General features: G+C 38.5%; 1 protein-coding gene and 1 long non-coding RNA gene across 9 annotated transcripts; one reads left to right on the top strand and one right to left on the bottom strand.

Moving 5' to 3' along the window:
- Positions 1 to 4288: 4288 nt before the first annotated feature.
- On the top strand, positions 4289 to 23460 carry LOC137993377 (LIM domain transcription factor LMO4.2-like). Of its 4 annotated transcripts, XM_068839190.1 has the most exons (5): positions 4289 to 4486; positions 4575 to 4678; positions 19838 to 20036; positions 20883 to 21111; positions 22807 to 23460. In XM_068839190.1, the coding sequence occupies exons 2-5, from the start codon at positions 4660 to 4662 to the stop codon at positions 22813 to 22815; spliced, it is 456 nt and encodes a 151-aa protein (XP_068695291.1). In that variant the 5' UTR covers positions 4289 to 4486; positions 4575 to 4659; the 3' UTR covers positions 22816 to 23460. The 4 variants fall into 4 exon arrangements, with proteins under 4 accessions (XP_068695291.1, XP_068695287.1, XP_068695288.1 ...); XM_068839186.1 differs by lacking the exons at positions 4289 to 4486; positions 4575 to 4678 and adding an exon at positions 13408 to 13573; XM_068839187.1 differs by lacking the exons at positions 4289 to 4486; positions 4575 to 4678 and adding an exon at positions 15520 to 15814.
- On the bottom strand, positions 6200 to 11489 carry LOC137993378 (uncharacterized). Of its 5 annotated transcripts, XR_011121864.1 has the most exons (4): positions 9960 to 11489; positions 9583 to 9794; positions 7247 to 7312; positions 6200 to 7149 (listed from the first exon to the last, which is right to left on the bottom strand). It is a non-coding gene; the product is annotated as an uncharacterized lncRNA (long non-coding RNA). The 5 variants fall into 5 exon arrangements; XR_011121860.1 differs by having other exon boundaries at positions 8345 to 11489; XR_011121861.1 differs by having other exon boundaries at positions 9583 to 11489.
- Positions 23461 to 25483: the final 2023 nt, after the last annotated feature.

Here is a 25483-nt window from a genome sequence, read left to right as displayed (position 1 = left end):
GTCACTTTTACTTAACGCCGGTAGTTCCTTCCAGTACGAGGCTGGTATCCACAATAGAAGCCGATAATCCGCCTTAATTAATCCTCCTCCCTCTGTCAGTGCTCCGTTTTAAGGCCCGGTATTTAAAGCTATAGATAGCTACACGGATCAGAGGAAAGTCGAAACAGACGTTGAAGTCACCGAGGATCGAACCGGAAAGCTCTGCTCAGAAAGCTGAGAACTGAGAACCAACTGAGGTACGACTCATGGTAGTCGTCATTAAATTTTGGATAGTCAAGGTATCTTCAAGTTACAAACAGGCACAGGGTTATGCATCAATAGGGAACTTTAGGGAGCTTAAGCACGCCGCGACGCTTTTCACCCACGGACGGAAACCGGTGGTTAACATTTCGCATGCCAGTACAGTAAGCTCTACTAGATTTGTCTTGACAAGTTACAAGGGAAAACAACTTACTTCCGGTTGGCGTCTGCGACTCAAGAACGTCTCGTGCTTGAGCCAAAAAGGGCGCTTAAACACGCGCATTTTTGATACGCGGACGATAACCGGAAGAGATCTGTTTTCCCTTTTAACTTGTCTTCACGCAACCACATTTACATTGCGACGTATCGTTTCTCTGTTAGAGATGATAATTATAATAATCTGGGGGACACCACTCTCATGGCACGCGAAATGTTCTCTTCCGGTTACCGTCCGCGTCTAAAAAACGCGCGTGCTTAAGCGCTCTAATCTCACGCTTCACAAACTTGAAGATATCTCGACTATCCAAAATTGAATGACGTCTGATGATCAGGTTATGGGTTCCGGTGATCCGGGGAACGTGGGTAACAAAAGAAGCGCTTATCACTTAAAAACAAATTGCTATACTTACCTATAGAGTAATAGAAATAGGAAAAAAAACAACGTCTTTCACTATATCAATTAATGAATCTGCCCTCAAATACAAAACAAAAGCGGCCACGTTTTTCATTAGTGAAACGGATGGGAGACGGGGGAAGGCGGTGGTGAGATTTGGACGCTCACGGACGCAACTTCATCGCTAAAACTAAACAGAGAGGAGTTGGAGACAGATAAAAGACAATTTAGGTAGAAAGGTCACTTTGTTTACTTTCGCTTGCCATGATACGGCATAAATCATAGATAAATCAAAACAAGGGTGCAACTCCTGAATTCCACACATTTGACCGCCTTCCTAATCAGTTAGTCTTCTATACGATGATACCCATTTCAGGTGAATTGACTTAGAGCCATAATGATCAAGTCCAATATTTCCCGCTTTTTTCTTTAATGTCAAGCATCCTGGAAGAGCGAGGAGTATCTCCTCGCACTCCCCTAGCCCCAAAGAAAAACAAAAAAGAAGGTAAGCACTGACGGAATTGAAAGCAAGGAGGGAGGGGTGGCGGGGGAAAATTATTGTTCAACATGTTGTCTGAAAGGCCAGGGTTTATTTCTCGAACGTGACAAAACTGTAACCTTTCAATTGAAACCAGTTGATTAGTACATTTTTTTTCAAGATAAGAAAGTATTACAAGTGGTTGGAAGCGTCTTCGTCTCAGTTTAATAACAAATCTCATAAGATATGTAGTCAATTCGGCACTGGACCGGCGAACATACAGTAGATCCGAGCTCAAGGAGTTTCGGCCTTGAGTCGTACACGGTCGAGTATTGTTTCCTGACTTGTATGTACGTGAAGTGTAAAATGCGTTATATAAAGGAGGTGAAGATAAAATGTTGCTGGCCAATGTATTTAACTCCTTGGCCGTGAATGTAAAAATCAGCAATATTTATAATGGAAAATTGGGAACAATTATAAATGAAGAAATCATCTAATCATCTCAGTCTGAAATATTCAATGAGGGCATCTTAGATAATATTCTTGTGTCGCAAACTGATTTTATATCAGTTTCGCGTACAACTGACCCGTTTTAATCCAGAAAGGAAGGAATCGAAATATAATCCTACAAAGTCAGTTTTATGATCAATAGTCAGAAAATTTTCAAAAGTTGAGAAGCTTTTCAAAAGCAAATGTGGTTTGATCAGTGATTAAGGCGCTGCTGGATTTTTCATATGGATGAACAGGATCGCTTACCTTCGATTCTGTGTGGATTTCCTTTAGTTAATCTCGAATTCAATGAAAATCAATCAGGCTTTGGGAGGAACCAACTGGGTTGGCCACGCCTTTTATAGTTCTTACCTCTTTGGGGTTTATTTGAACTGTTACTATCAATGGACCGCCCCCAAGACTTGAAAGCTTACACATGCCCAACGGTCTATACCATAGGTTTCTCAATCTTTGCTTCGCGTTTACGTTTTTTTTAACAAGTTGACTTTCATCATTAAATCAAAAAAGAAATTTTTCACATTTATTTTCCCAGCCTTTTAATGAGAGACAGTTTGCATAAAAAGATTAAATTACGCTGCTTCCAAAACGTAGATATTTTAATTCAGCATGTTCTATCAATATTGCTTTCTGGTAATGCCAAAGGCTTATTTCCATAACAGCATGGTAATACAAATTAATTGCTTTACTTCAATCAGAAAAATGGCGATAAAATCAGTCATCCCATTTAATAATTCTATTTCGCAAAGCTCCTGTGAGGCTATTTTACACATGCTTCCAACAAATATCAATTTACTTTGGCCCCCCTGCTAATTTTTTTCTACATTTTCGGTGATATAAATTTTGATGACATATTCATTGGAATTAACAAATGCCAACGGTGCTGTGACAATGGAAAGTCTCTCTTGATTGTCTGGGCAATTGAAATATGCCAAAATTATATTGCATTCGCCCATCTGATCTCAGTTTTTATCGCGGCATCGAAAGTGAAAATTAAAACTGCGTCCAAAATATCAGTTCAGACTAAGGCCTTAGCTTCTGGGCGGGATGCTTGAAGGTCCTTTTTTTCAGGTCTCAGTAGTCTCACAGTTCCCCTGAGGGGAAAGCGGTTTTCAGTGTTCTCCCAAAACGCCTCAATTTCAATAGTTGCTTCAGCAAATAATCCCTCGACAGCATCTTGCTTAAAGAAATTTTGAAGGTGAACTTTTAAGCCTAAGAAACACTTTCAATATTAAAATATACGCTTGCAAAAACTTTTTTCTTTTTAACACTTGCCTTAAGTAAACCGGCCCGGCTTCCACGGAAAAAAAGCCACAAGAACTATAGCAAAAAGAAACATTATTCTCTTAATGATGTAAAAGCTTTCTTGACGACAACCATATATCATTCCACGCTTGTTATTTTTCCATTACAAAAATTTGTTTTCTCTCAGCGGAAGATACGCAGTAGAATAATTTTTAGCGGGAGAAAAAGTATGATAGTCCGTTTTCAAACTGACTTGCCAGGGTTGAAATCAGTTTATGGAAAATATATAATCTCTAAGAAGGAATAAGCGATGAACTTTAAGGATGTCAAATGTATTTTGCTTTTTAAATGTCATTAATCAGAATTTTGGGGGTTTTCCTTTACCTAAAGGTAATCAAATTGAATTGAGGTGAATCGAGATGAAAAACAAACAAGATCTCATTTCACGGTTTATGATTGAAAGCGCCGATAGATGGAGCTGCCACAGCGAGAAAGCCAGAGTTTTAATTTCCCTTCTGCTCTTCTGGCGAAAGGATGGATAGCCATCAAGTAATTAACAAGTGAAAACAGAAAATAGTTAATGGCTTATTTTGTCAGGATTAATTAAACAGCGCAAAAAATGGATGCCCAGAAGCCAAACGCTTATCTCGTCATTTTGATTCGCGTTATCGATGGAAAGGTCGCAAATGTCCCCGATAGAAGTCTCACAGCACTCTTGTCAAAAAGAACTTTTAATGTCTGTATGCTAATGAAGAAACGTGTAAAGAAATATGATATTTACTTTTGAAGCTTAGCAGATTTAAGTGTTATTTATACATTTCAATTAAAGAATAGGGTCTAATTGCATGAGAACGGTCGAGCACAACGCCAGGTTATTCATGTTACAAAAGTGCCAAAAAGTCCGTTGAACCATCACTGCTAACTTTAAATTTCTGAAACGAATGAATCGGATAGATCGTAAACATTGTTCCCTCGATGCTGAACTTCGTTTAATTTTGTTCCAATCGAAACGTAACACAATTGTTTTCGGTATTCGTAATTAGGGACGACTCCTGAGGCACTTTTCAATTTACATGGGTTTGTGGTTAGATCCGGTTAAATAATTAAAAGGCCATTTGAAAAGCAGGAATATGGCCTAATCAATAGTATACACGGCATTCAATTTAATAAAATTTCATTAGTGTTATGCTAATCTCCTTGTGGGGGCATCTTTGATAACAGAAGTGTAGCTTTTGCTTTTATCAAATTTCCCCCAACTTCTCCGTTCGATTGTTTTCCAACAGGGCTCATATTCAAAATTGACCCAAAACACGCTCCACGTTCTGTTGCCGAGTCAATACCTCTCGTGTTAAACACGCGTTCGTGCTCTTACAAGGAAACATTGCAACAATCCAAGAAAACTCGTGAGTTGACCTGATTCGCTGCGCCGTTTATTCCAATATTACTAAGCCTTTCCTACGCTAATGAATCTCTCTTGTTTTCATTTTGCAGGCTCCACGTCGTGTTTAGGCATTGTTTCCTCGCTGATACAATTCTACCGTGAACTCAATATTTCACAGACTCAAGCTCTCGTACGATGTCCTCTGAAATAAACGGTAAGGTTTAAATGGTGAACAGCAGATAACACAAGGCAAATTCTAATTAAAAGTAATTTGCTATCTATTCCCAGAAGATGGTATATTCATTGACGGCAGCTCTTTTGGAGATAGCCGTGCGAAATTAAGCCGCGAAGAATTTACTTTCCATTGCGTCTTTTGGTCGCTTGATTGAGTAAAATGTATTTTTCTTTTCCCACTGAAACGCAACAATGGACAACAGAAGTTAACCTTGAGTAGTTGTTCAGTTCTTCCCAGAATATCTTACGAAAACGTTTTCTTCATATTTTACTTGTCTCGAAGAGATTATAACAAGCACCAAGATGGCGGAACTCAGCCATTTTGATTAAGTTGTGTCCAGAGATTAATTAAAAATGCATGGAAGTTTAATATTGTATACATTTTCCATAATAACTTGTCGTGCTATTGGCAGGAACGCTGCTCATGTGTGGAATTTTTCAGACGAATAATTGCATTTTAAAGAACGCTTTCTTCTCAGGGAAACCAAGTTTGCTGGTGAAAAGTAAACACGTTTTGGCATGACGTTCAGATTTCCAAGTTTTAAGTCCAGTTCGTCTGCGCTTGGAATAAATAGACGAAAATTCATTAAAATCACTGTGAGAAGACATTTGCAATTATTTGCGCTATTCTGCTGTGACAGCAAGACACATAACGAAGCTTTCTTTTTTTTATTATCAGACGTGTGTGATTAATAACACCGCTTTTAACAGCACGAAATTGAAATTATCAACCGGCAGATATTAAAAATGTTAGATTGTGGCGGCGGGGCGCTTCAAGCAATTGTGTACATAAAAAACAATGTTACGTTGATTAAAAATGTGTTGCTGCGTAAAAGACACGGTAATATTATCTTCATAGCTAATGGAAGTAGAAAGGAAAATATTTGCTGTGTTTTTAGAAAGGTGAATTGCTTGAATATCGGATACAAAAGCAACACCAAGAGCTCAAACAAAACATTGAAAATATAAGGATAAAACAACGATTTATTACAAAAAAAAACTGTTTTGGATTTTCAGAGAGCTATCAAATTCATGAACCCCACTGAAAGCCAAAAATCTGAGGCTTCGTATCGACAAAGTATGTGTTGTGCACACTCTTAAAAGCAATGCTTTCAATACTTTAAATAGACTTCAATTTGTTTTTTCACTTGTCCAACGATAAGTGCCGCTTTGCGTTGTTTTAGCTGCTGTAACTTGCATTAATGCACACTTAGCTTAAAAGCAACTCGATTGCGATCCTTATCTATAAAAAAAATTGTACTTTTCAAATGTACTTTCAGAGGTAAAATTGAAATTTATTTCCGGGCATCTTCCCTTTCAGCAGCAATATTGTAGTTTTCATGGTTTTCAGTTTTTCTTCTAATTGATTCAGGAAAAGCCATATATAAGGCAAGGAAACCGTTAACAAATTATATAAGTTTTAAGGCGGGGATAGTTTGTTAAAAAATTGTGAAGTTTAGGAGCAGTGGTATAACCCTTATGTATTGCATTTTAGGTCGACCCAAATCGAAAGAAGCTTCGAAACCAAACGAGGTCAAAATGATAATAATAAGACAGTTCTTCCCCGCAAGCCACGGTCTTGTATTTCCTGAAAGCGAGGGAACTTCAATTCGGTCTCGCCTGATATACGAGATGGCGGGAAGCAACTTGTTAACAAAATTTGACACTTACACGCTGTTAAACCAAGTTTAACAGCGTATTAGCAAGGCTAGACTACCGCAGGGTTAAAAGCGTTTCGAGATAATGTTAAAACAAGTGAAAAACAACGCTTTTTGATTAGTTTCGTTTCTATATACCGCAATACATTTGTATTTCCTTGACGTAAAAACCGATTGAAATCAAAAACACATGAGACGTTAATTATGATCAGCATCTGGGTTCTAACGGTATGGCGGCCACAGCATAATTCTGTTCATGGACTCCACGGATCTCCACCGCTACTCTTCACCTCTTGCATGCCTTCGAAACAGATGAAAACGTAAACACAACTCTCTCTTCGCGAAAAATTCCAGAGAATACCCTCTTAAGCCTTGACAACGCTTCTTAATCAGGCACCACTGATAAGCGTATACGTGAGTTTTCATAGACGAGTCATGATCGTGCCTTTTCACAAGCCTGGGAGGCATAATTCTCAATATCTTATTTCACAGAATCATTATTATGAATGCAAAAGCCCTTCCCTCAGATAAATCAGTATAGTTAAAGCTTTGTTTTCAACTCAAAGAAACTGCCCTTTTTTCCTCACGTATACGCCGCTGAAAGTATTGCTGGTTAAAAAAGAACTTGCATGTATTTGGTTTTCCTTGAGGCAGCAAACAGAGTTTGATTGTTCCTATGATGTATTCCAAGACCTATCTCGACTTACGTCGGCTTGGAAGAACAAAATGACATCTCTCTCCTTGATAACAAACTGAAATTGAGAGATACTGTTCTAATACCATAAACTGATTCCTAGAAAGGAAAATGCAGATCAGAATTCTTCTTGAGTTGTGCAACCACTCATAAAGATTGACGAGAATATGCTGTACCAAAAAAATGCAGTACTTACCTCGGTGCAGATGAAAATAAAGAAAACACTCTGTCAAGACACGATGAGTAAAGTAGCTTTTTTTCCCTAAGATAAGATAATAAATAAAGGGTATGACGCTGTTACAATTTCTGTTCATTAGTGATAAAGTTATTATCTCGCAACGCAGTTCTCGCCAAAAACACGCACGTTTTAAGACGTCGATAACACACAACGTGTACTCAAGCCAAGTACAGACTCATAGAAGTCTCCAAAGCAAGCCCTGTCATGTGAGGCAGTTCATCCTAATGAAATGATCTAACACTAGGCAGTGACTAGGCTGTTTCTTAAAACATCGCGCGCGGCTCTAACGCCCAGAGTGACATCTTTAGCCTCAAATGATGAGATCGTTCTACTTCAATGACTTGGTTTTGACTCGGCACAAGTGAGAGTTTTTCGCTAGTGAGATATATGCAATTTCTTATCTGCCGAAAGACCGTGCTGGTGGACACCAAACTTTTGAGCTTTAGAGATAAAGAACAAAAAGCTAAATTAAATGATAAGCCATAAAGTTATGTATCTCAGGTGGAAATACTCTCTTCTCTCATTGTTGTACTAGATTGCTATTTTGAGGTACCGTGGGGACAACTTACTTGAAGTCATCACAATTGTACATTTGTGGAACGCAAACCACTAGAAGAGGGTTTTCTGGTAATGAGTTCGGAGAAAATTACCAACTCATTCGTTTTAAAGCAGGAAGCTGGTTCACTATTTGGCAAATTTTTAACATGAGTTAGTCTTAGTGTAGTATTAGTAACCTTTTTTAAGGACGAGTAGTGTTGGGGATGTTGCGGATCTGCGAGAGTAAAAAGCACGAATTGCGTGCCATTACAAAGGAAAAGGAGCTTGATATTTCACTCAGTTAAAACTGTTTAACGGTTTACGACACAGTACTGATGAACTTGTTATATAGAAGAGAAACTTATAATTGTCTGGTATTGCCAGACTCCTTTGGTCGTTTCTTGCCTTGAGTTGCTTCTTATCTTGAAATCAGATACAACATGCATTTTCATCTCTATTTCCCCAAAAAATTTAACGGAATATCCAACCTTTAGAGGAACAATTCTAACATTTGTCTACCTTAGATAAATGAGAAGTGAACGATATCATTGGTTTCCTCTCTTCTATGAGGATTGAGGATTATTCATGGCCTCTTGTGGGGGTCACTGACGCCACGAGACATTAGGTGGAAAGGAGAATCCTTTCCCCTTTTATCGTGCCATTCATTTTGTAAAACTGACACAAGACAGCTGGATTGGCTTTGCGTGCACAGATCCAAAAACGTGATGCCTTGTTTCACGGTACAACGTTTATGGCAAGAGTTGAGAACAAAAGACTGATGTATTGTGTCAGTACTGGTTAAATTGAAAACACTAAATTAAATTATAATGATGATGATGATGATGATGATAATAACGATAGCAAGCAGTGAGTACCTAACAAGACACAACAGAGCGCTAATGGTAATGGCCGTTTCCTAGGCAAAGGAATACAACTTGTTAGATAAGAATTTTTAATGGTACCAGGAAAAATGGTCAAGGGGACATGTTTCGGAGAATTCTCAAGCAAAGCTGGTGTGGGACTTTGAGTTTAATTTGAGAAAGACGACAACATCTAGAAGACCAGATTTGAGACTTGAAGAAAAAGAAAAGAATAGTATCTGGATATGTGATATGGCCTGCCCACAGGAAAATAACATCGAAAAGAAGAGAATTGAGGAAAAAACAAATTACAGACAGCTTGCATTGAACTTAGAGAGCGAAGACCTGGTTTCAGAGTGCCTCTTGTGATCAGTGCACTCGGTGGAAGTATAAAAGAGACAATAAAGGAACTGGAAAATATTTTTGAAACAACCGATTTGTACAAACAGGTTGTGGAGGAGATGCAGAAGGCAATTTTAATGGACAGTAAGACAATAATCCGAAAAGTGTTATCAGGACTTGTCGAGAGTGACATCGAGTAAAATTCATGATAAAAACGAAGTTGTGAAAGGGGCCAACAAAATTCTTGGTGGTCCCTCAATAGACCCATATCACTCAATGTCCAAACAAAAGATTTTGCCCGTCGAACCTCTCATTCAATGTGAGGCTCGACGGGCAAAGACAATGCAAAGACAAAGCCTTTATTCCCTAAGGACTCCAAAATGGCCGCCGAGTGATAAAGGTGAATTAGGCTATATTGTCTGAATTTGAAATATAGCTATAATCTTTACATAATAACAATAATAATAATAATAATATTAATATTAATAATAGATAATAGATAATAGATAATAATTTGGCCATACTCGCAAAACATTTACGAGTCGAATCTCTAACCTTCCTTCCTTCCTTTCTTCTTTCCCTTTGGTTATCGATTCTTGGGAGCGACAATTTCGACCATTAATCGGATTTCGGCGTTGCATCTGGAAAAGCAGATAATTCCCCTAAGGAATAGTGCCTTGCCGAAATACTTTGCGCAAGGTGCCAAAAATGTACCCTGCCGTGCCCGATTTGGGTTTAAGTAGCATACAGTGGCCCTTAAATTAATACTGAAAAAAATGAAAAGACACACAAGTTAAAAAGATCGTATGACTGGAAAATTTGGCCCAACGAAAAGTCCATTCATAAGATTGTGTTTTTTAAGAATTATTTGGTCAGTCTATAAATTCGCCTTGCCATATTTCTGAAAAATTTTACATGATCACCGCTCTTACCTAACAACATGCAATTCCAAAATTTCTCAAAGAGTAACCATGAATGATGCGAAATAAGATTATAGCGAATTTGAAAACTGGCCACATGGCCGCTTCGCATCCAGTCACCAGTCAAAACTCAAGGGAAACTAACTCTTGAAAGCAGAAAGGTTGCGATTTTTTTCTAAAAAAAAAAATGAAAGTAATTGCTTTTGGCAAAGGCTAGAATCTGTAAAACAATAACTGTTGAGCAGGTTGACAGCATATTTTCCTATTTCACTCAAACAGGGCGGTAGTCAGAAAAAAACCGCACTGAAATGATTCGGCTGTCGGAAGCACATACATACGTTCTTTCTGATATATTATCCTTCCCCGTACTGCTTGCAAACAGCTTGACGCACGGAATGTCTATGTCTAGCTTGTAGCACCCTGCTTTTGATTAAACAAGTGCGTCGTTTGCCACTTGGTAGTTCGTCGAGACATTCATTTCGTATTCTCACTGTAAGTCACACCAAAATACTTAACGCTTAGCAGAGTCATCTGGGTTCATTCCATTTTATTAAATTCTATTTCATTCCATTCCATTCCATTCTGTTCTAATTTCTTCTATTCTGATCTAGTTTCATCTTTTCTACTCTACTATATTCTATAACGCTGTTTTTATTTGACCACCTTTTTTGTTCTCTCTTTTGTCACGACATATTGAAATTTTTAATCATTTGCAATATTTTTTTAGTTTTAGAAAGATGTTGACAAACAAAGTGATTGTGTTGCCTGTTTTAGTTTGCTAATCATATAGTATTGTAGCAATGAATTGAATGTTATTGTTGACTACTTAGTGCCCAATGACAGTGAACCAGAATCTCGATGTTCTACAGAGTTCTGTTTTATGATAGCTTGTTCCCAAATGCTCGAACACAAGCAGAATCATTCAGCATGAGATTGAAACCGGGTAGGCAACGTTTTACGGGAACACAAACCAATTCCCTTTATAAAATAATTAGGATAGTACACGCACTCTCAGGTTTGCATAACTGTCTCGTTTGCATAACTGTCTCGAATTCTTCCAACCCAACTGCCCCTCGTGTTTAGATGAGGCTATGGAAACACGGAAAACGTCCTCTATAGCTTAAATGGTGATATTCAGCGGATCCATAAAGAAGAAATTTTAAGTCTACCTCCTTTTTTCCCCTTTCTTTTGTGGGATGAAACAAAAGAGAATAGCAACCTTAATGAAGCTTAGTCCAGCAGGGAAATAAAAGGAAAAAAAGAAGCTATTTTTTAACAATTTAATTAGGATGACCGGACGTTTATCAACGGATCTCCAGGACTTCCTTTCAGCTTAAACTGTTACCCAACTTTTCAATATTTAAATTCCTGATTAGTCTCCTCGTTGTCTTGTTTTTGAAAGACCGAACGGAGCCATGCGCATTAGTGGTTGCGAGAACTGTATCTTGAAAAACACGTAGGGATAAAAGTGAAAGGCAAGAAAAATATTGGTAATCACATTATATCCAGTTGTGGTCAGCCGATATAACTCTGAGCGTATCTAATTACCGCTGTTAATATTTTAAAATTTCACTGTTGGATTAAAAAAGTCGCGCAATGGGTTCTCATTGCAAATTCATTTGTCAAGTCATAACCTCTTCAGAGTCTTAAGTCCAAATGCTTTGCCCGTTTCAGATTTTCGGCAAATGAAGCCGCGTCTTTTTAAGGAATAGAGCGTTCTTGTACTCAAAGCACGTTTTGTTATCCCCTTTAGCATTCATACCTTAATTAAGATGAATATTTTACATCTGCCGGATTACGAAATTCACAGCCCAGACGGTGTTTGCATAGTATAACAGATGTAAATTGCGTTAAAAACCTGTGGGCAAACTCATTGAAAAACTGAAAACATAACAATTTTTAGATTCTAGGCATTAGCGCCAGTAACAGTCTTAAACAGTATGCATATATCAAAAATTACCACCTGACATGAAGTCAGTACGGTGTGACTATTCCAAGGGTGGGAGGTAGGGGGTGACTGGTACCATAGCTGAAACGACCCAAACCTTTACAAAAATGCTAACCTTAGGCCTAAACATTATTGCAGTCTTAAATGTTTATTATTATTTTTTGCCGTGGATGATCTGTTGGTGTTCCGATCTATTTGCAAATATCCATCTTAAGGAGGAGGCCATTCCATAGTTTCTCTCTTAATCAGTGGGCCATTTGTCGAAATTGTTTGTGATGTGGCCGTTGCGCAATCCGATCTTACAGCTCTTTCTAGAATGACTAGCGACACATGAGATAGGTGAAGTGTTACTGAGGCCCATTGTGTTTTAGCTACGGCGCACTGACGAGAGCCAATAATCCCGAAACAGCTGTCTGCATCTGCTGTCTAGCTTGAGCGATGAACAGGCTGGGTTTGGACGACCGTAGTTCCATTTTGAAGAGAACGCCTTCGTAAACGTTGTTTGATCTGTCCGAACAGTGGTGTGTTTATGTTTATCACTGTTTTTGTTGATCGAACGTAATGAATAGATCGTTACACGGCATTGCAGCCTTTAGTGTTAAAATGTTTATTATCTAAAGCATAGTGTGTAGGCCTAAGGGTATCATTTTTGTATACGTTTGGGTTGTTTCACCTATGGTACCATTCACCCCCTACCCTCACCCCTAACCTTCACCCCCTACCCCCTACCCCCGGAATAGTCATGCCGACTCAGTAATGAGAGAGTACCTTAATTGAACAGGATGAAAACTTGGTTAAAGGGGATAACATTACTTAACACCAGCAGCAAGTCAACATATTAACTCGACTTCTGAAGTTCGCTCATGGCGGGGTCATATAGATTGGAATCCACGGCATTTATTGCCATATTTTCACCGTATTTGGCCGGTTTTTAAACTGTTTTTTCAAGTTCCTTCAACATCAACAAATTCAAAGACATGTGACACAATCGTTAAAACGGAAGCTTGCCTAAACATATCCGTATACGTGTCCGGCGTACGGTGAATACATCTTGTCAGATGAGAGGCTCGTATCTTGGAAAATTTTCGAGCGACGTCTATATTAGGCAAACTTAATCAAGACAAGGAATTGGGAATATTAGAAAACTCAAATGCACTGTAATTTAAAACGAAATTAAGAGCGCTTTATAAATATCTTGCCAGCAGTAATAAGAGAAAAGAAAGCTCATCTCTTAAAATCCTCTAAAAATGATATCTGCTGTCAAGCCATATGTTTAAGAGGGAAAATAACGGGCGTATCGGCATTGAAAGTTCCAAAAAATAACAGACGGTGTGTTAAGTGAGAGTGATACCATGAATGGCGCCTTAAGCGATGCTGGAAACACGCGCACATGTGTTGAAAGCAATGCAAATAAAACAGCATGTTCCTGGAGTCAGACATCCTGCCGGGTATCAACTGCCCGTTGGTATTGTTTGCCCGTTAGCAGACTTTCTTGGGTCGCGCATAAATATCAACTAAAAAGGCGTTTGCCTCAGATCACAGCTTTGCCGTTTGGACGTTCGACACAATATATTTTAAATTTTCGACATGGAAGTCAATCAAAGCAGCGTAGAGTGGCGCGGTGCAACTGAGACAAAACCAGCAGCAATGAAAGGCATACAAGCAAAAGCTCATCAAGGTGGGTTTGGTTCATGTGGCAATTATATACCCGGCAAAGAATCCCAAACTGCGCGCGTAGACGTCTTCAGTTTCAAACATCACTACCACCCGTAAGCCAAGGCATCCGCTTGCGAACGAACTAATATTGAAAAAGGCATTTCGTAATTAACGTGCTACACCAAGGGTGAGTCTACTGTATATATTGCACTTTCACTGACGGTTTATAAAGTAAACAATGAAATGTGTATGTTGTTTACAAAGCCATTTAATTTTAGTCTTACCAAGGGATCTTGATAAATCGCCCCGTATTCGCAATATTATGTATTTACAACACCAAATTGACCAGGATGTGACAAGTTTATTTTTGTCCATACCGGTTTATGAATTTTAAAAAAATGACTTAAAGCCTTATGATATAAGCTTGATTATTCGGCATTGCAAGACCCTTAGGGCTTTTTATCTTTTTGAGAAATTCTCTCTCAGTGTCACGATTAAAACGAGTTGCTTTACACCGGTATTCTTCAAACTTTCATATCTTTCGATATCTTCATTGTGAGAATTTCTCTTGACATGCAACTCTGCCATGGGCCGCAGAGGAAATGAGCCCTTTCTAACTCCGAGTCTCTAATAATGGTCCCTCTTTGGATTACACCAATCCCGGAAATATATCTTCTTGGACGGGTTTATCCATGTACTCTCTGAAGTCAGTATTCACTACTGTGGCTTGAAAGATCATCAACTTATTTTTAAGCTTCGTAAGTTTCCCGGCTTCGACGTTTAGACTTGTGGCGAAAAAGAACAGAAAATTTTGAATGGATTTGTGCCCGACCGTTTTGGTATCAAGCTTCGAATTTGGATTAAAGAGGGGCGGGGGGGGGGGGGGGGGAAGAAGGGGATGTGGGAGGGGGGCTGAAAAAAATCTCTTTGCACCATCAACTCGATGACCCCTCATCCTCCATTTTTGTCTCAGATGTCAGTCAATAGAGAAATTAAGACACATGTTGGTATCGCTTAACAGGTGAAACGTGTATCTCAAATTTATCATGTAGGCTTTTTTTCCCCTTTCGCTTAAGAGCGCGCTTAGAAAGGTGTTTATTGGCCAGTTAACTTAATGTACATTTATAATTACCAAAATTAATCCTGTGTATTTCTGTGTCATTCTAAGCTTCACAGTTGGAATTCATTTAGCATTCGCAGGCTCGCAGCAACAATGTGACGTCTTAACAAAGAAGGAGTGATACCCGCCCTAACACAAGAACTACACTTGCGTTCAGCTCAGTTTTTGTAACTCACAAGGTCCAACTCCCTTCTTTTAACTTTCCGCCCAGTTGACACCTTCCATGCACTTTCTTGTGAGAACAATTGGTCTGTTGCGTCTGAATGAACTCATTCGACTCGAAAACTGTTAGCTTTGAAAACAATTTTAATTTATTAAGCACTGAGTAATTTATTGGTGGTAGCTAATTTCAGCATTTCTTTACTGTTCGATCTTAGATGCTCTCTTTTGAAGTTAGGTTTAAAATCTTTTAAACGGAAAAAATTATACGAAAGGCATGCCTGCGTCTTTTTTTTAGGTTAAGCCATTTCATATGTCAATAATGGAGTTTTCGTTAATTGGAGTCTGTTCTCCTCACCGCTTCACATTACCAAAGGCGATATGAAAAGTTCCTAATGGATAGTTAATTAAAATTGAGGAATATATTTTTACTTAAGAATTTATTATTCTTTTTCTATAAACCGGTCGCTTTTAAGTCACTTTCAAAACAAAAAGTTTAGTTTCCAAAGCACTTTTACCCAGCCTTTTCAACAAGCTTTCCTTGTCGTCTAAAAGAGTTAAGCACAAAATTATTGCACAGCTTTTCGTTCGACTTCGCTCATTCATTAATATCTTTGTTTCGCAGCTGGGTTGTTCTTTTCCATTTGCATGCTAATAATGCTTCAAGAACAAATATCACGGACTAGTTGTTAATTAATAGATGTTTTAAGTGCCGTGTGCAGGGCGACCAGTCGACATCTCATCGAGGCAGTTTACGATTGAAGTGTCTTTAAAACGCTTTTTATTAGCTGTTGAATAAAACCAGGCATCTTGTGTACGACATGCGCGACGGCCCACGAGCCTCCTGATACCGTTTGTGGAGAGTTTCCTGTTCATTCTTTATTTTGGGCTGTCCTTATCAATGACTGGTTAGTGAAGTTTGGAGAGAAAACAAAGTAAAACTCAAATCATCATCCATGGATAAGTTTCAGGACTACGAAAAAGGTAAAAACTTTAAATTCAATGTGAAACAGGAATTATAGGGGAACACAGAGTTGAAATCATCGGCAGCGCGTACACCAACATTAGACTAACATTGGTAGGACATGAACCAAATTTAACCGTAGTGTCATTTCTTCTCTTATATTCGTATTTATTGGTTTATGTTTGAAAATAAAATGAACGGGAGAGAAAGGTAACTGGTCTCCAAACCGTATTGCTACATAATATAAGTCAAGATTTCTTGGCTGACATGCGTCGCTTCAAGGAAGTCCCTTTGCAGTTACGCTGCAAGATCGTAAATTTATAAGTTCCGCTCAATGCTCAGTGGCGAATACGGTTTTTATTTTTCATGGAAGGTTGTTTCAAAAACACATTGACAGATAAACTGTTTAAATACCACCTTGGCAATAACTGCTATAATTTTCGTATGGGTAGGCATGGTACTCAGATAAGTCTAAGTCGATCTGACATGGTGATAGAAATATAACAACCTTCGGAATTTTTCGCATTAATTTCCAGTAGTCATTGACTCTCTGGTGCTCTAAAGACTAGATCGTCGACAACGAAGGAAAGAAAGCGGAAACCAGTCAAACTCTCTGGTAGAATATTCTGGAGCAAACCTTAAAAATAGCAACTTGATTGACTCTTGACTCTGATGTAGCTACATCGGGATAGTCTATCATGTCAGAGGAAATACCACTTTCGATATATGATTTTGCGGCAATTGCATCCTGAAAACCGACAACCCGGTAAAACTATACCTATATCGCCGAGTGCAAAGCCCAGACCATTAACTCGAGATCCATTAGGCGGTAAAACGTCAAGATAATTGGACAAGCCTCCGCCTTAGGGGCACCATATTTGACGTAGGCACCGGTTATTATGACCCTTTTAACGAAAAAAAGAAGGCACTTAGAAGAAAATTGCCCTTGAGATCCATGAGGGATTCCATTTTGCGAGCTTGGCTTTTCGATTGTCTCATTAATCTTGTTGTTCTCCATCTCATTGTCCCCAGGGTGAACCCGACTAGTATTGTTACCTTAACCAGTTTCATTATTTAGCTAAAAGAAGTTGTATCGAGGAAAACTTCGGTGTTTTCAAACGTTTTTTGGTCTTCGAAAGCTGGCATGATCATTGGCGCCCCTTGGATTTTCACGGAAACGTCGCAATCATAAGATTTGATGTATTGAACGTGCGGTGAGAAACGAAGTAAGGTTTAGTCTTGTCAGAAACAAACGATAAAGACTTTATCCCTTTAATGGACAAAATCTCTCCACGGTAGTCAAATTCTAATAAAGTTTGGTAGCAACCACCGATTTACTTAAGTCAACACACTCGCGTTTTTCGGGTATTTTCTTTCATTAACTTAACCATTATTTGGTTTGTTTTGTGAAGGCAAAAAGATTCCCATAGATGTCAACATGCGATTGGGTTTCCCTAATGGAAAGAGAAACAATAAAATCCATTAGACTAAACTGACCAAGCTCGACAATCTATTAGCTCATAATTACACATATTTCAAATTTTGGCCAATCGAAATTCGTCAAGGAGCAATTAGTTTTCACTGTTTTCTCTAGTAATAAAGATGATATTTACACTTTCTGAAGACTTAATTATTTATGTAAATACCACTTGCGAGGCTTGGCTCGTCTGATATGACCGAACACACGTTTAAACAGCGTGAGAGACCGTATAGTTCCTATGCTAATTCTTTGGCTTTGCTACGATCAACCCTGAAAGTCGCACATAGCGTTTACCCCATCTAGTTGTTACCATTGTCGAAGGCACGCGCCAGCAATGTCATTGTTTGCACAAAAATGCAATTAAAATTTTGACTCTGTTGGAACTTTACTGACACCCGTGGTGATCCAAGTATTTACAAACTGCGAGCATCGATTTTCGTTCATAATATGGGGCGGTGGGGTTTTTGAATCTGCTTATCTTCCATTGTCAAAAAGATAAAAAAGGAAAGAAGTACGAGCAACGGGTTTTGATTGTATAGTTCTGTAAATCGAATAAAGTGGACACGAGTGGATGCGTCCCCGCCAAAGATGACAGCTCGAAGTTATCAGCACTAAGGAGTCCCAAGAGAGCTGAATTTTGTCCCTATGATGGCGGCGTCAAGTGACTGAGAGGATGAAAGTTGCGGGCGAATTTTAGTCACTTCAGTTGTTTTCGAAACCATATCATGGAAATTTCGACGTTCGGTCTTAACAGAATTGGTGGGGAAAAGGCTATTCAGTCAGCCTTTTTAATTTTGACATTTTGATAACCCCCCAAAAACCTCGCTTGATCACAAAAAACGACAGGCATTGTTATTTTATTTGTGTAAAACTCGGCTTTCAGAGAACACATTTAGACTGTGGAAACTCTCACTCTGAAGGATTTGAAATGGAAAAGAAAGAAAGGAATAAGATAAGGTGATATAAAGGCGATTCATACACGTACGATTAGCATGCAAATCGAACAAACACAAATTGGCATACATATGAACATTCATGTGGTTTGTCCATTTATGGGCAATAAATACTAATATAAAGGCTTCGAGCTTCTATCTGTGTCTACCTGCGTCGTCCAAGAACTTAATAACATCAAACACCGAGGAACCCCTATGTTTTCCTTTATCGTTAAAGATACTCTTTTCTCGAATCACTCGGCTCCTACTGCGCGTAATTTATTGCGGCTGTAAGCAGCAGGTTAGGCCAATCGACCAATTTATCTTATCGGCCTCGTGAACATGTGGCAACATTTTGGTGCGGTTCCAAGGCTACCCAAAAAATTAATCGATGGATCCTGTTGTGCTCTTAATTTGTACGTGAGGGGGAAAGATAAGGCGAGCCAAACGTATTAAGAAAGGGCGCATGCGTGCAACTTTCCATTTTGAACTAAAAGCAACAGTGGATTTCTCAAGACGAACTGAACAAACACATCAATTGGCTTCATAGTAAGGCGAGGCATAGAATTGGCGCACAATAATGAGTATCACCATGATTCCTTTAGGGTATATTGGTTCATGTCTCGGCGATTTTGTGCAGCGCAGCGTATTAGGACATGATTGGTGGAGCTGACTTTGTTTAATTTACGTTTAGACAGATGTTCGACAGGTTCTTAGTTGTCAGCTTGTTAATTGCATTCCGTTTACTCGCAATTGTATTCCTAACAAATGATCCTTTCAAGTGATTCAGGACTTAAATAAATTGCTTCCATGGTGAAGAGTAAAAACTCTATTTGAGTAGTTCTTCTACCACATCCGATCACAGGGCCTTGTATTTTTCACAGTTTTTCCGCGTTTTTTTGGTCGATCTCGTTTTCAATGGATTCCTGCCAGCAGGGAAGGGTACAAACAACACAAACGTTTCATTACTTTCTCGACACGTTCCGCGGATCAAGAGCTTTCCCACAAAAAGCGCAAAGTGTAGTGTAATTGCCAAGTCCCACGTGACTTAATTAAAGTTCGCAGACTGCACCGTATCGTGTTGTTAATTAGACAAGCGATACACAATGTGTAAGGATGACATAAATGCCGTCTTATTAAAGCCTGTGACCAATCACAGGCCGTGAATCTTTGAACGTAATGGCAACATTTCCAAGTTGATGACAACTAATTGTGTCTTGGTCATTTAGGGTTTGAAGCTGATTTGATGTTGAATTGATTAGGCGTAATTCGCTGTCATATGATGAATGTTTTGAATAACGTACACTGTTACCGGAGTTGTTTTAACAAACAACCACGACTGGCTAATTCCTACTCAGTGTCACAAAGGCTGACAACATAACCGCACGAGAAAAAACACCACAGTAGTCTGCGAAATTTTCGCCGCCAGCTTAGAATGGACAAAATGAGCGTCAGCAACAGTGAGTTAGCACGATTTATGTTCAGTTGAATCGAAACTTCGTAGCACTAGTCGGCCCGCGTGGTCAAGCTAAATGAATGTTTCTTCGAAATCTTGATATCGGAGATACGGCGCGCTAATTATTTCTCGAACATCGTATTAAATTTCTTGGTTTCATTTCTTCTCCGTCCAGGCCGGTGCCTTCAAGGAGGGATACGAACTTGTGGTGGATGTAGCGAAAAGATCTTGGATCGCTTTCTTCTCTTGGCTTTGGACCAGTACTGGCACGTTAATTGCTTGAAATGTTCCTGTTGCAATGTGAGACTGGGAGAAGTCGGGACGTCATGTTACGCTAAAGGAGGAATGATCCTCTGCAAGACCGACTATGTTAAGTAAGCTCTCTTTCGACGTTTTAAATTTCGTGTGTCTGGCATTCGTTTCAGTGTTATGTGTAATATTTCTTCACCATCGCTTGTTAAGTTGGCTTTAAGAGTTTTTATTTTATCTCTGGCAATCCCATCATGTGTTGTGTTGATTTTTCCGTTCGGATTTGTCATGAGACGAAGAATGATAAGTCGCTCAGTTTTTAGCCACCAAAGCATTACTTTTTTCGCACGGCCGACGGTCACCGTCGACGTTTTGTCGTTCATTTGATAGTCACGTTTCCTCGTGTTTTTAAATTATTTCGTAAGTGGCTTTTATCTTCTATTATGATTTTTTTCTCATTATTCCGTCTCAGTGTCATCGGTCTGCCTTTTGCATACATTTTAGTCAATGTAATATTTCTTCCATTATGAAAGTGCAATTAATAAGATAGATTATAAAAGCCTCTGAGAATGCCATGTATTATGAGCTCAACGCAACCTTAAAAGTCATTAGCGTGATAATATTTCACCTCGGAAGGTGATTTAGTGCATTTATCCTTTTAATTTATACTTCAGAAGCAAATTGCGAGAGCACTCCGAAAATTGGAAGGTAAAAAACACATTTCACTGTTTGATGGTTTCTTTTTTTCAAATTTTAATCAATAAGATTTTTAATCTGCCGTGCTAGGTAAGTTAACATATCCACTGTATTAAAGTCGACAAATTGAATGGCTCTGTGGAGAACAATTTATCGCTATTCCAAATATTGGCTTTATACGCTTTTATCTCTAATTACTTAGAACATATTAAATCCTACGTTATCTGATCGGAGCCAAGATCTCATTTGGCATTTTGTGCTTATTGCTTTTTCAGGCTGTATGGCTCAAGTGGAGCATGCGCCGTCTGCGCTAAGTTAATTCCCGCCACTGAGTTTGTGATGAAGGTGCTTGGTAAAGTTTATCACATCGACTGCTTTAACTGTACCACATGTCACAACCAACTTGTAGCCGGTGACCGATTTCATGTCGTAAATGGAAGACTCTTCTGCGAAAATGATGACCCACGACTTCTAAAACAACAACTTCACGCCACAAAACAAACGGTGAGCGAAAAGCTCTTTTGGGCTCCAAACGTCTGTCAAAATAGACCTTCAATAAATTTCATCTCTAGGATAATACTTATTTGGTTTTAATATCTCCGACCTTTTTGCTTAAGCTAATATTAAGTCATCAATTTTGACATTTCATTTGGTTATTTTCGTCGAAAGGAAACACGTTTTTAATTTTAACACTGTATTGTCGTATTCCTTTAACCGCATGATCAAGTAAGATTACATGGATACTCAAGCAATATACACATGGCCTGCTCAGGACGTTTCAACTAAATGCGTCTGTTATTATACCATCTTTTATTTCTAATGACTCATCCCTATGGTCTTGCAATTTGCATCCCTGAAGGCTGTATCACGATTAAGATCTTCCCTTCACCCCTGAGGCCCAACGATAACACAAAGGGGAGCAGTTTTTTAAAAGAAGTAATTAGGACCATAAATTGGTTCTGCTGCTTTGTTGATAAGATACGGCAAACTATTCAACAGAAAGTGCTGATTAACGCAACTGTTAAAACACCAACCGCAACGACCGGAATTACGAAGAAGCAGTTTTCATCGCTTTCACTTCCATCTTGAAATTCGTCTTAAGTAATTCTATGCTACTGCACTTAAAAACTTTCCTGCACTCCGCACGCACAGGAAACAATTAATGGGTATTTTCCAAGGCCCTAGTAGAAGCGAAAATTGGATTGTCTTTAGTGCTTTGAGATAACGCCACAAAATCGAACTGATGACTTTTTCTTATGTCTGTCAAAAATGCATTTACTAACTCTCTTCTTTTAACCACAGAGAGTTCTTCATCTGTTGCAATGATAAGCAGCTTACTCGTTTCCTTTTAGGGCTATGGCATCACTTTTGCACACGAATCATGTTTCTCTTCCTAATTACAAAAAAGCAAAATTAATGATCCAAAACGGAACTCAAGTGAAAGAAGTTCAAAGTGATTAGAAAACCAAAATACACCACCAGTTCAGTGTCCAACTTTCAAAAATGCTTTCTCACTAAATGAGGTTTTTCCTTCGATCACTTTCCCTTACAGAATCTTTGACTTACTACAATGTGATAAAACCACAAAATTCATATCAATGTTCTAATTTACTCCAGATTGACATGTTCCGTTTAGCCCTTTGGAGTTTAAAAACCTTCATAAGAAAACTAATGAACAAATTAAAATTGGCTTTACAAAATGAGCGCATTCTAATAAGGCATTTCTTATTTATTACGCGGATGTCGAGGTAATAAGTACAATTTTAATTTTAAAATTTGTCCAATGAAATGAAATCGGGTTTTTTTCATTACTTAAAGTAAAAAATAAAATAAGCGCAGTGTATTTATTGCTCCTTTTCTAACAACAAATTTAAGTGACAGATATTATATACAGAAGCACGGACTCTTGATAGGAGGCTGTGAACTAACTCGCCAAAATAAGAATTCAATATGTTTAGTTTCCCTGTGTGTGTCTGATTAGTGAGAAATTCAGTGAGATTGTATCTTGCAAAAGAATAGCGTTCCTGTGCCCAAGGCACTTTTCCAAGAATGGTAGCCGGTATCTGGTGCGCATCATTCAGAAAATTTCATGTTCTTTCTCTTGGATTTTAATCAAAATACTTCCCTTTCAGCAAGTAATTAAAATGGGGTGCAATGATGATGTTATACTCTCCGCTCATGTGATATTTTCCCTTTTAGGTGTGTTAATGGATACCAAGGGAAATCTTCATCGGCGATTAAGCTTCGCAAAAATGACACAAAAAGAAGGCCCCGGATGTTGAATTGAAAAATGGCCTGGCCGTGTTAAAAAGACTACAAAACGAATGCGACACAGAAAATCGTTCCCTGCAACAAGCAGTTGTGCATTTTAATACCCAGTGAAGTCGAATTAGTTAGGCAAACTGAAATGTGTTAGATTTGGGGAGCTGAGGCCACTGTTTATACCAGAGGATTTTTTAAACGTAATCCAGTGATGCAAAAGAGGAGAAAATTGGTACGAGTGACTTCAAATCAATCATCTTGAAAGTATAAACCTTTATCTGAAAATAGTCCACGTTGAAAATTAAACCAAACCAAATTAAATTTTTCGCTGAAGCGTCACTTAGAGACAGATGGAAGACACGAGATGGATTTTCGTTCCTGACAAGATATATTGAAAGAAAATCGTCAATGACATCAATTTTGATTTTTCAAGTTAAACAAATTTAATATTGAATGAAAGAGTATATTCTTAAAGTTCAGCCTAAAAATGAAATCATAATTGAACCGTAAGAAAATGCTGTGGATTTTAAACGTCTGCAGATATTTACTGTGAATTATGGAAAGTTCTCGAAATAAAAGCGTAATTCTATACCCCTGAAGCAAAGCTGCCGTGGAGTAATGCATCTAAAGTGATGTACTTTTGGATTAATAGAAGCTTGGATTTTATTACAGAAAAAGAAACAACATTCATGACGCCAAAAGGAATGAAAAAAATCGTTCTTTTAATTTCGAGCCAACAAGATGAAACGAAATTAAAAGCAGACAAGGTGTTGACATCACAACGTATAAAAGCAAATAACATTAACTCCACACATCGAACCGAATTTGTCTTTGATGGATGTAACTGCTCAAAGGTTTAATTAATTTTGCCCAGGGACAAATGGTACACAAAAAGGACTGTTGGTCTAGTTTTGTGTGGTCATTAAGGCTGCGTTAATTAACTTTTGTAGTCGTGTTGACACAATGTAAAGCAGCATGAATCCTTCCTAATAATGTGTAATATCCCTCCCTGGACTGTGTCAATAGGACTCTTATCAACACCCCAGAACGTAATTAGATTTTACCACACATTCTGTGGCTTTCAGAGTTCTCTTTAATTTCATGAAACGCAGAGAAAGAGAGGCTCAACAGAAATTAACTTGAAACGTCTAAAGGGGCAAACATGGCAGCACGTGGTTTGGATTCGTGCGTGCATGCACTCGATACTTTTCATGTATCCGGAGGACTCTTCGCGATAAATCAGACCGTAGAAAATTTCATAAACTGCGACAGATAAAGAACAATAAACATCGCAATAATAGTTCGATAGTAAGTTCCTAACCAGCTGACACTACACCGGCAATGCTTTTCTTCCTTATAATCTCTTACAGAGTTTCGATTCGGCTTGTGAAACAATACATTTAAAAAAAAATCGATCTACACAATAAATACTCTTAACAACTTAAGGAGAACTGACAGCTTTCATTCACAGGTAATATCGAAAGAAGCGATAGTGTTATACTTTTGCTCAAATAGCTCCTAAAGGTTGCCTCCCAAAAATGGGCGCGCCTTGACAATGTACTCACCCACTTCACAGTGCTATGGAAACTGTATTTTTAGAAAGCAACAGAGAGTGAGAGCCTCTTGGACTGCCATTATCGCCCTGCCAAGTATTGACCGTGATTTTCATTTCTCCATATTCTCCAAGCCATACGCAGAGGTTGAGAAGTACTCTATCGGCTAAGGTTCGTTTCAAAAGTAGACCGGCTGAAGAGATCTTTAAAGAATTTCACGTGATCTTAAAGTATAATTTCCTGACTTGCTTTTCCTCATTTTTCAATTCAACTCCTTGCCGAAGTTCTTATTATTTCTTATTATTTTATTTTCTGTGGATACTGAAGCTGTAGCTGTTTTATGTAAAATGTCAGCAGAGGCCACATTAAGCTGATTCTGACCTCATTCGACGTGGCCTTCAGACCGAGTGTCGTCCTCAAAAACCTCTCCCACGCCCACAGATCCATTTCACCACTTCTTGGATTCCCACTTAACTGTGAACTAGTGTAACGAAGCTCTTGAAACATACTTAATTAAGCGTTTGACCTTTATGATAGTAAAATATCTGCAATGGAGCATTACTCCATCAACGATGCGATTTTTATTTAGGCCCAACTATTTTGGGGGTAACTGGAGCAGTGGTGAACTGAAACAGAGGGGAGGGAAGGGTCAAAGCACTTTACTTGCCCGCGCCGCGATTGCTCTCCCTTTTTAAGCAACCCACTACCCCAACCTACCCCTCTCTCTCGCTAACTAAAAAACCTACTAAACTTAATCGAAATTCTTGTGCTTCCTGTGAAGTGATGGAGAAAGGTTCAAGCGAGTGTTGCTACATCATGAAGCCTTCAAAAAAATGGCGAACGGCTGTTTAATATCTGTGGTATTCATAGAGGAAACACTCGCCGACAAAGAAGAAATTTGAATCTATCTTTATCTTACCCGATTAATTTTGCTTTAAATTGGTGTTGTTCGAAATTCTCTGACGTTTTGTGTGGTCTTCGTCCTTGCTAACTTAGGAACTGCTGACGAAAGCAGTGTTCAAAGGTGAATAAAATAGTTTGTATTTAAGAAATAGAAAACA

This window comes from Montipora foliosa, chromosome 2 (assembly GCF_036669935.1).
Source record: "Montipora foliosa isolate CH-2021 chromosome 2, ASM3666993v2, whole genome shotgun sequence".
Classification (NCBI taxonomy): Eukaryota; Metazoa; Cnidaria; class Anthozoa; order Scleractinia; family Acroporidae; genus Montipora; species Montipora foliosa.
Note: the sequence above shows the minus strand (reverse complement) of the source record. Positions and strands in the feature narration are given on the sequence as shown.

Bases quoted from the DNA above. Each gene is read 5' to 3' on its own strand.
- LOC137993377 (XM_068839186.1), top strand. From the start codon at position 13,483: ATGGAAGTCAATCAAAGCAGCGTAGAGTGGCGCGGTGCAACTGAGACA. The intron at 13,574-19,837 runs GTGGGTTTGGTT...TTCTCCGTCCAG, and splicing joins ACAAGCAAAAGCTCATCAAG to GCCGGTGCCTTCAAGGAGGG. The intron at 20,037-20,882 runs GTAAGCTCTCTT...TTGCTTTTTCAG, and splicing joins TGCAAGACCGACTATGTTAA to GCTGTATGGCTCAAGTGGAG.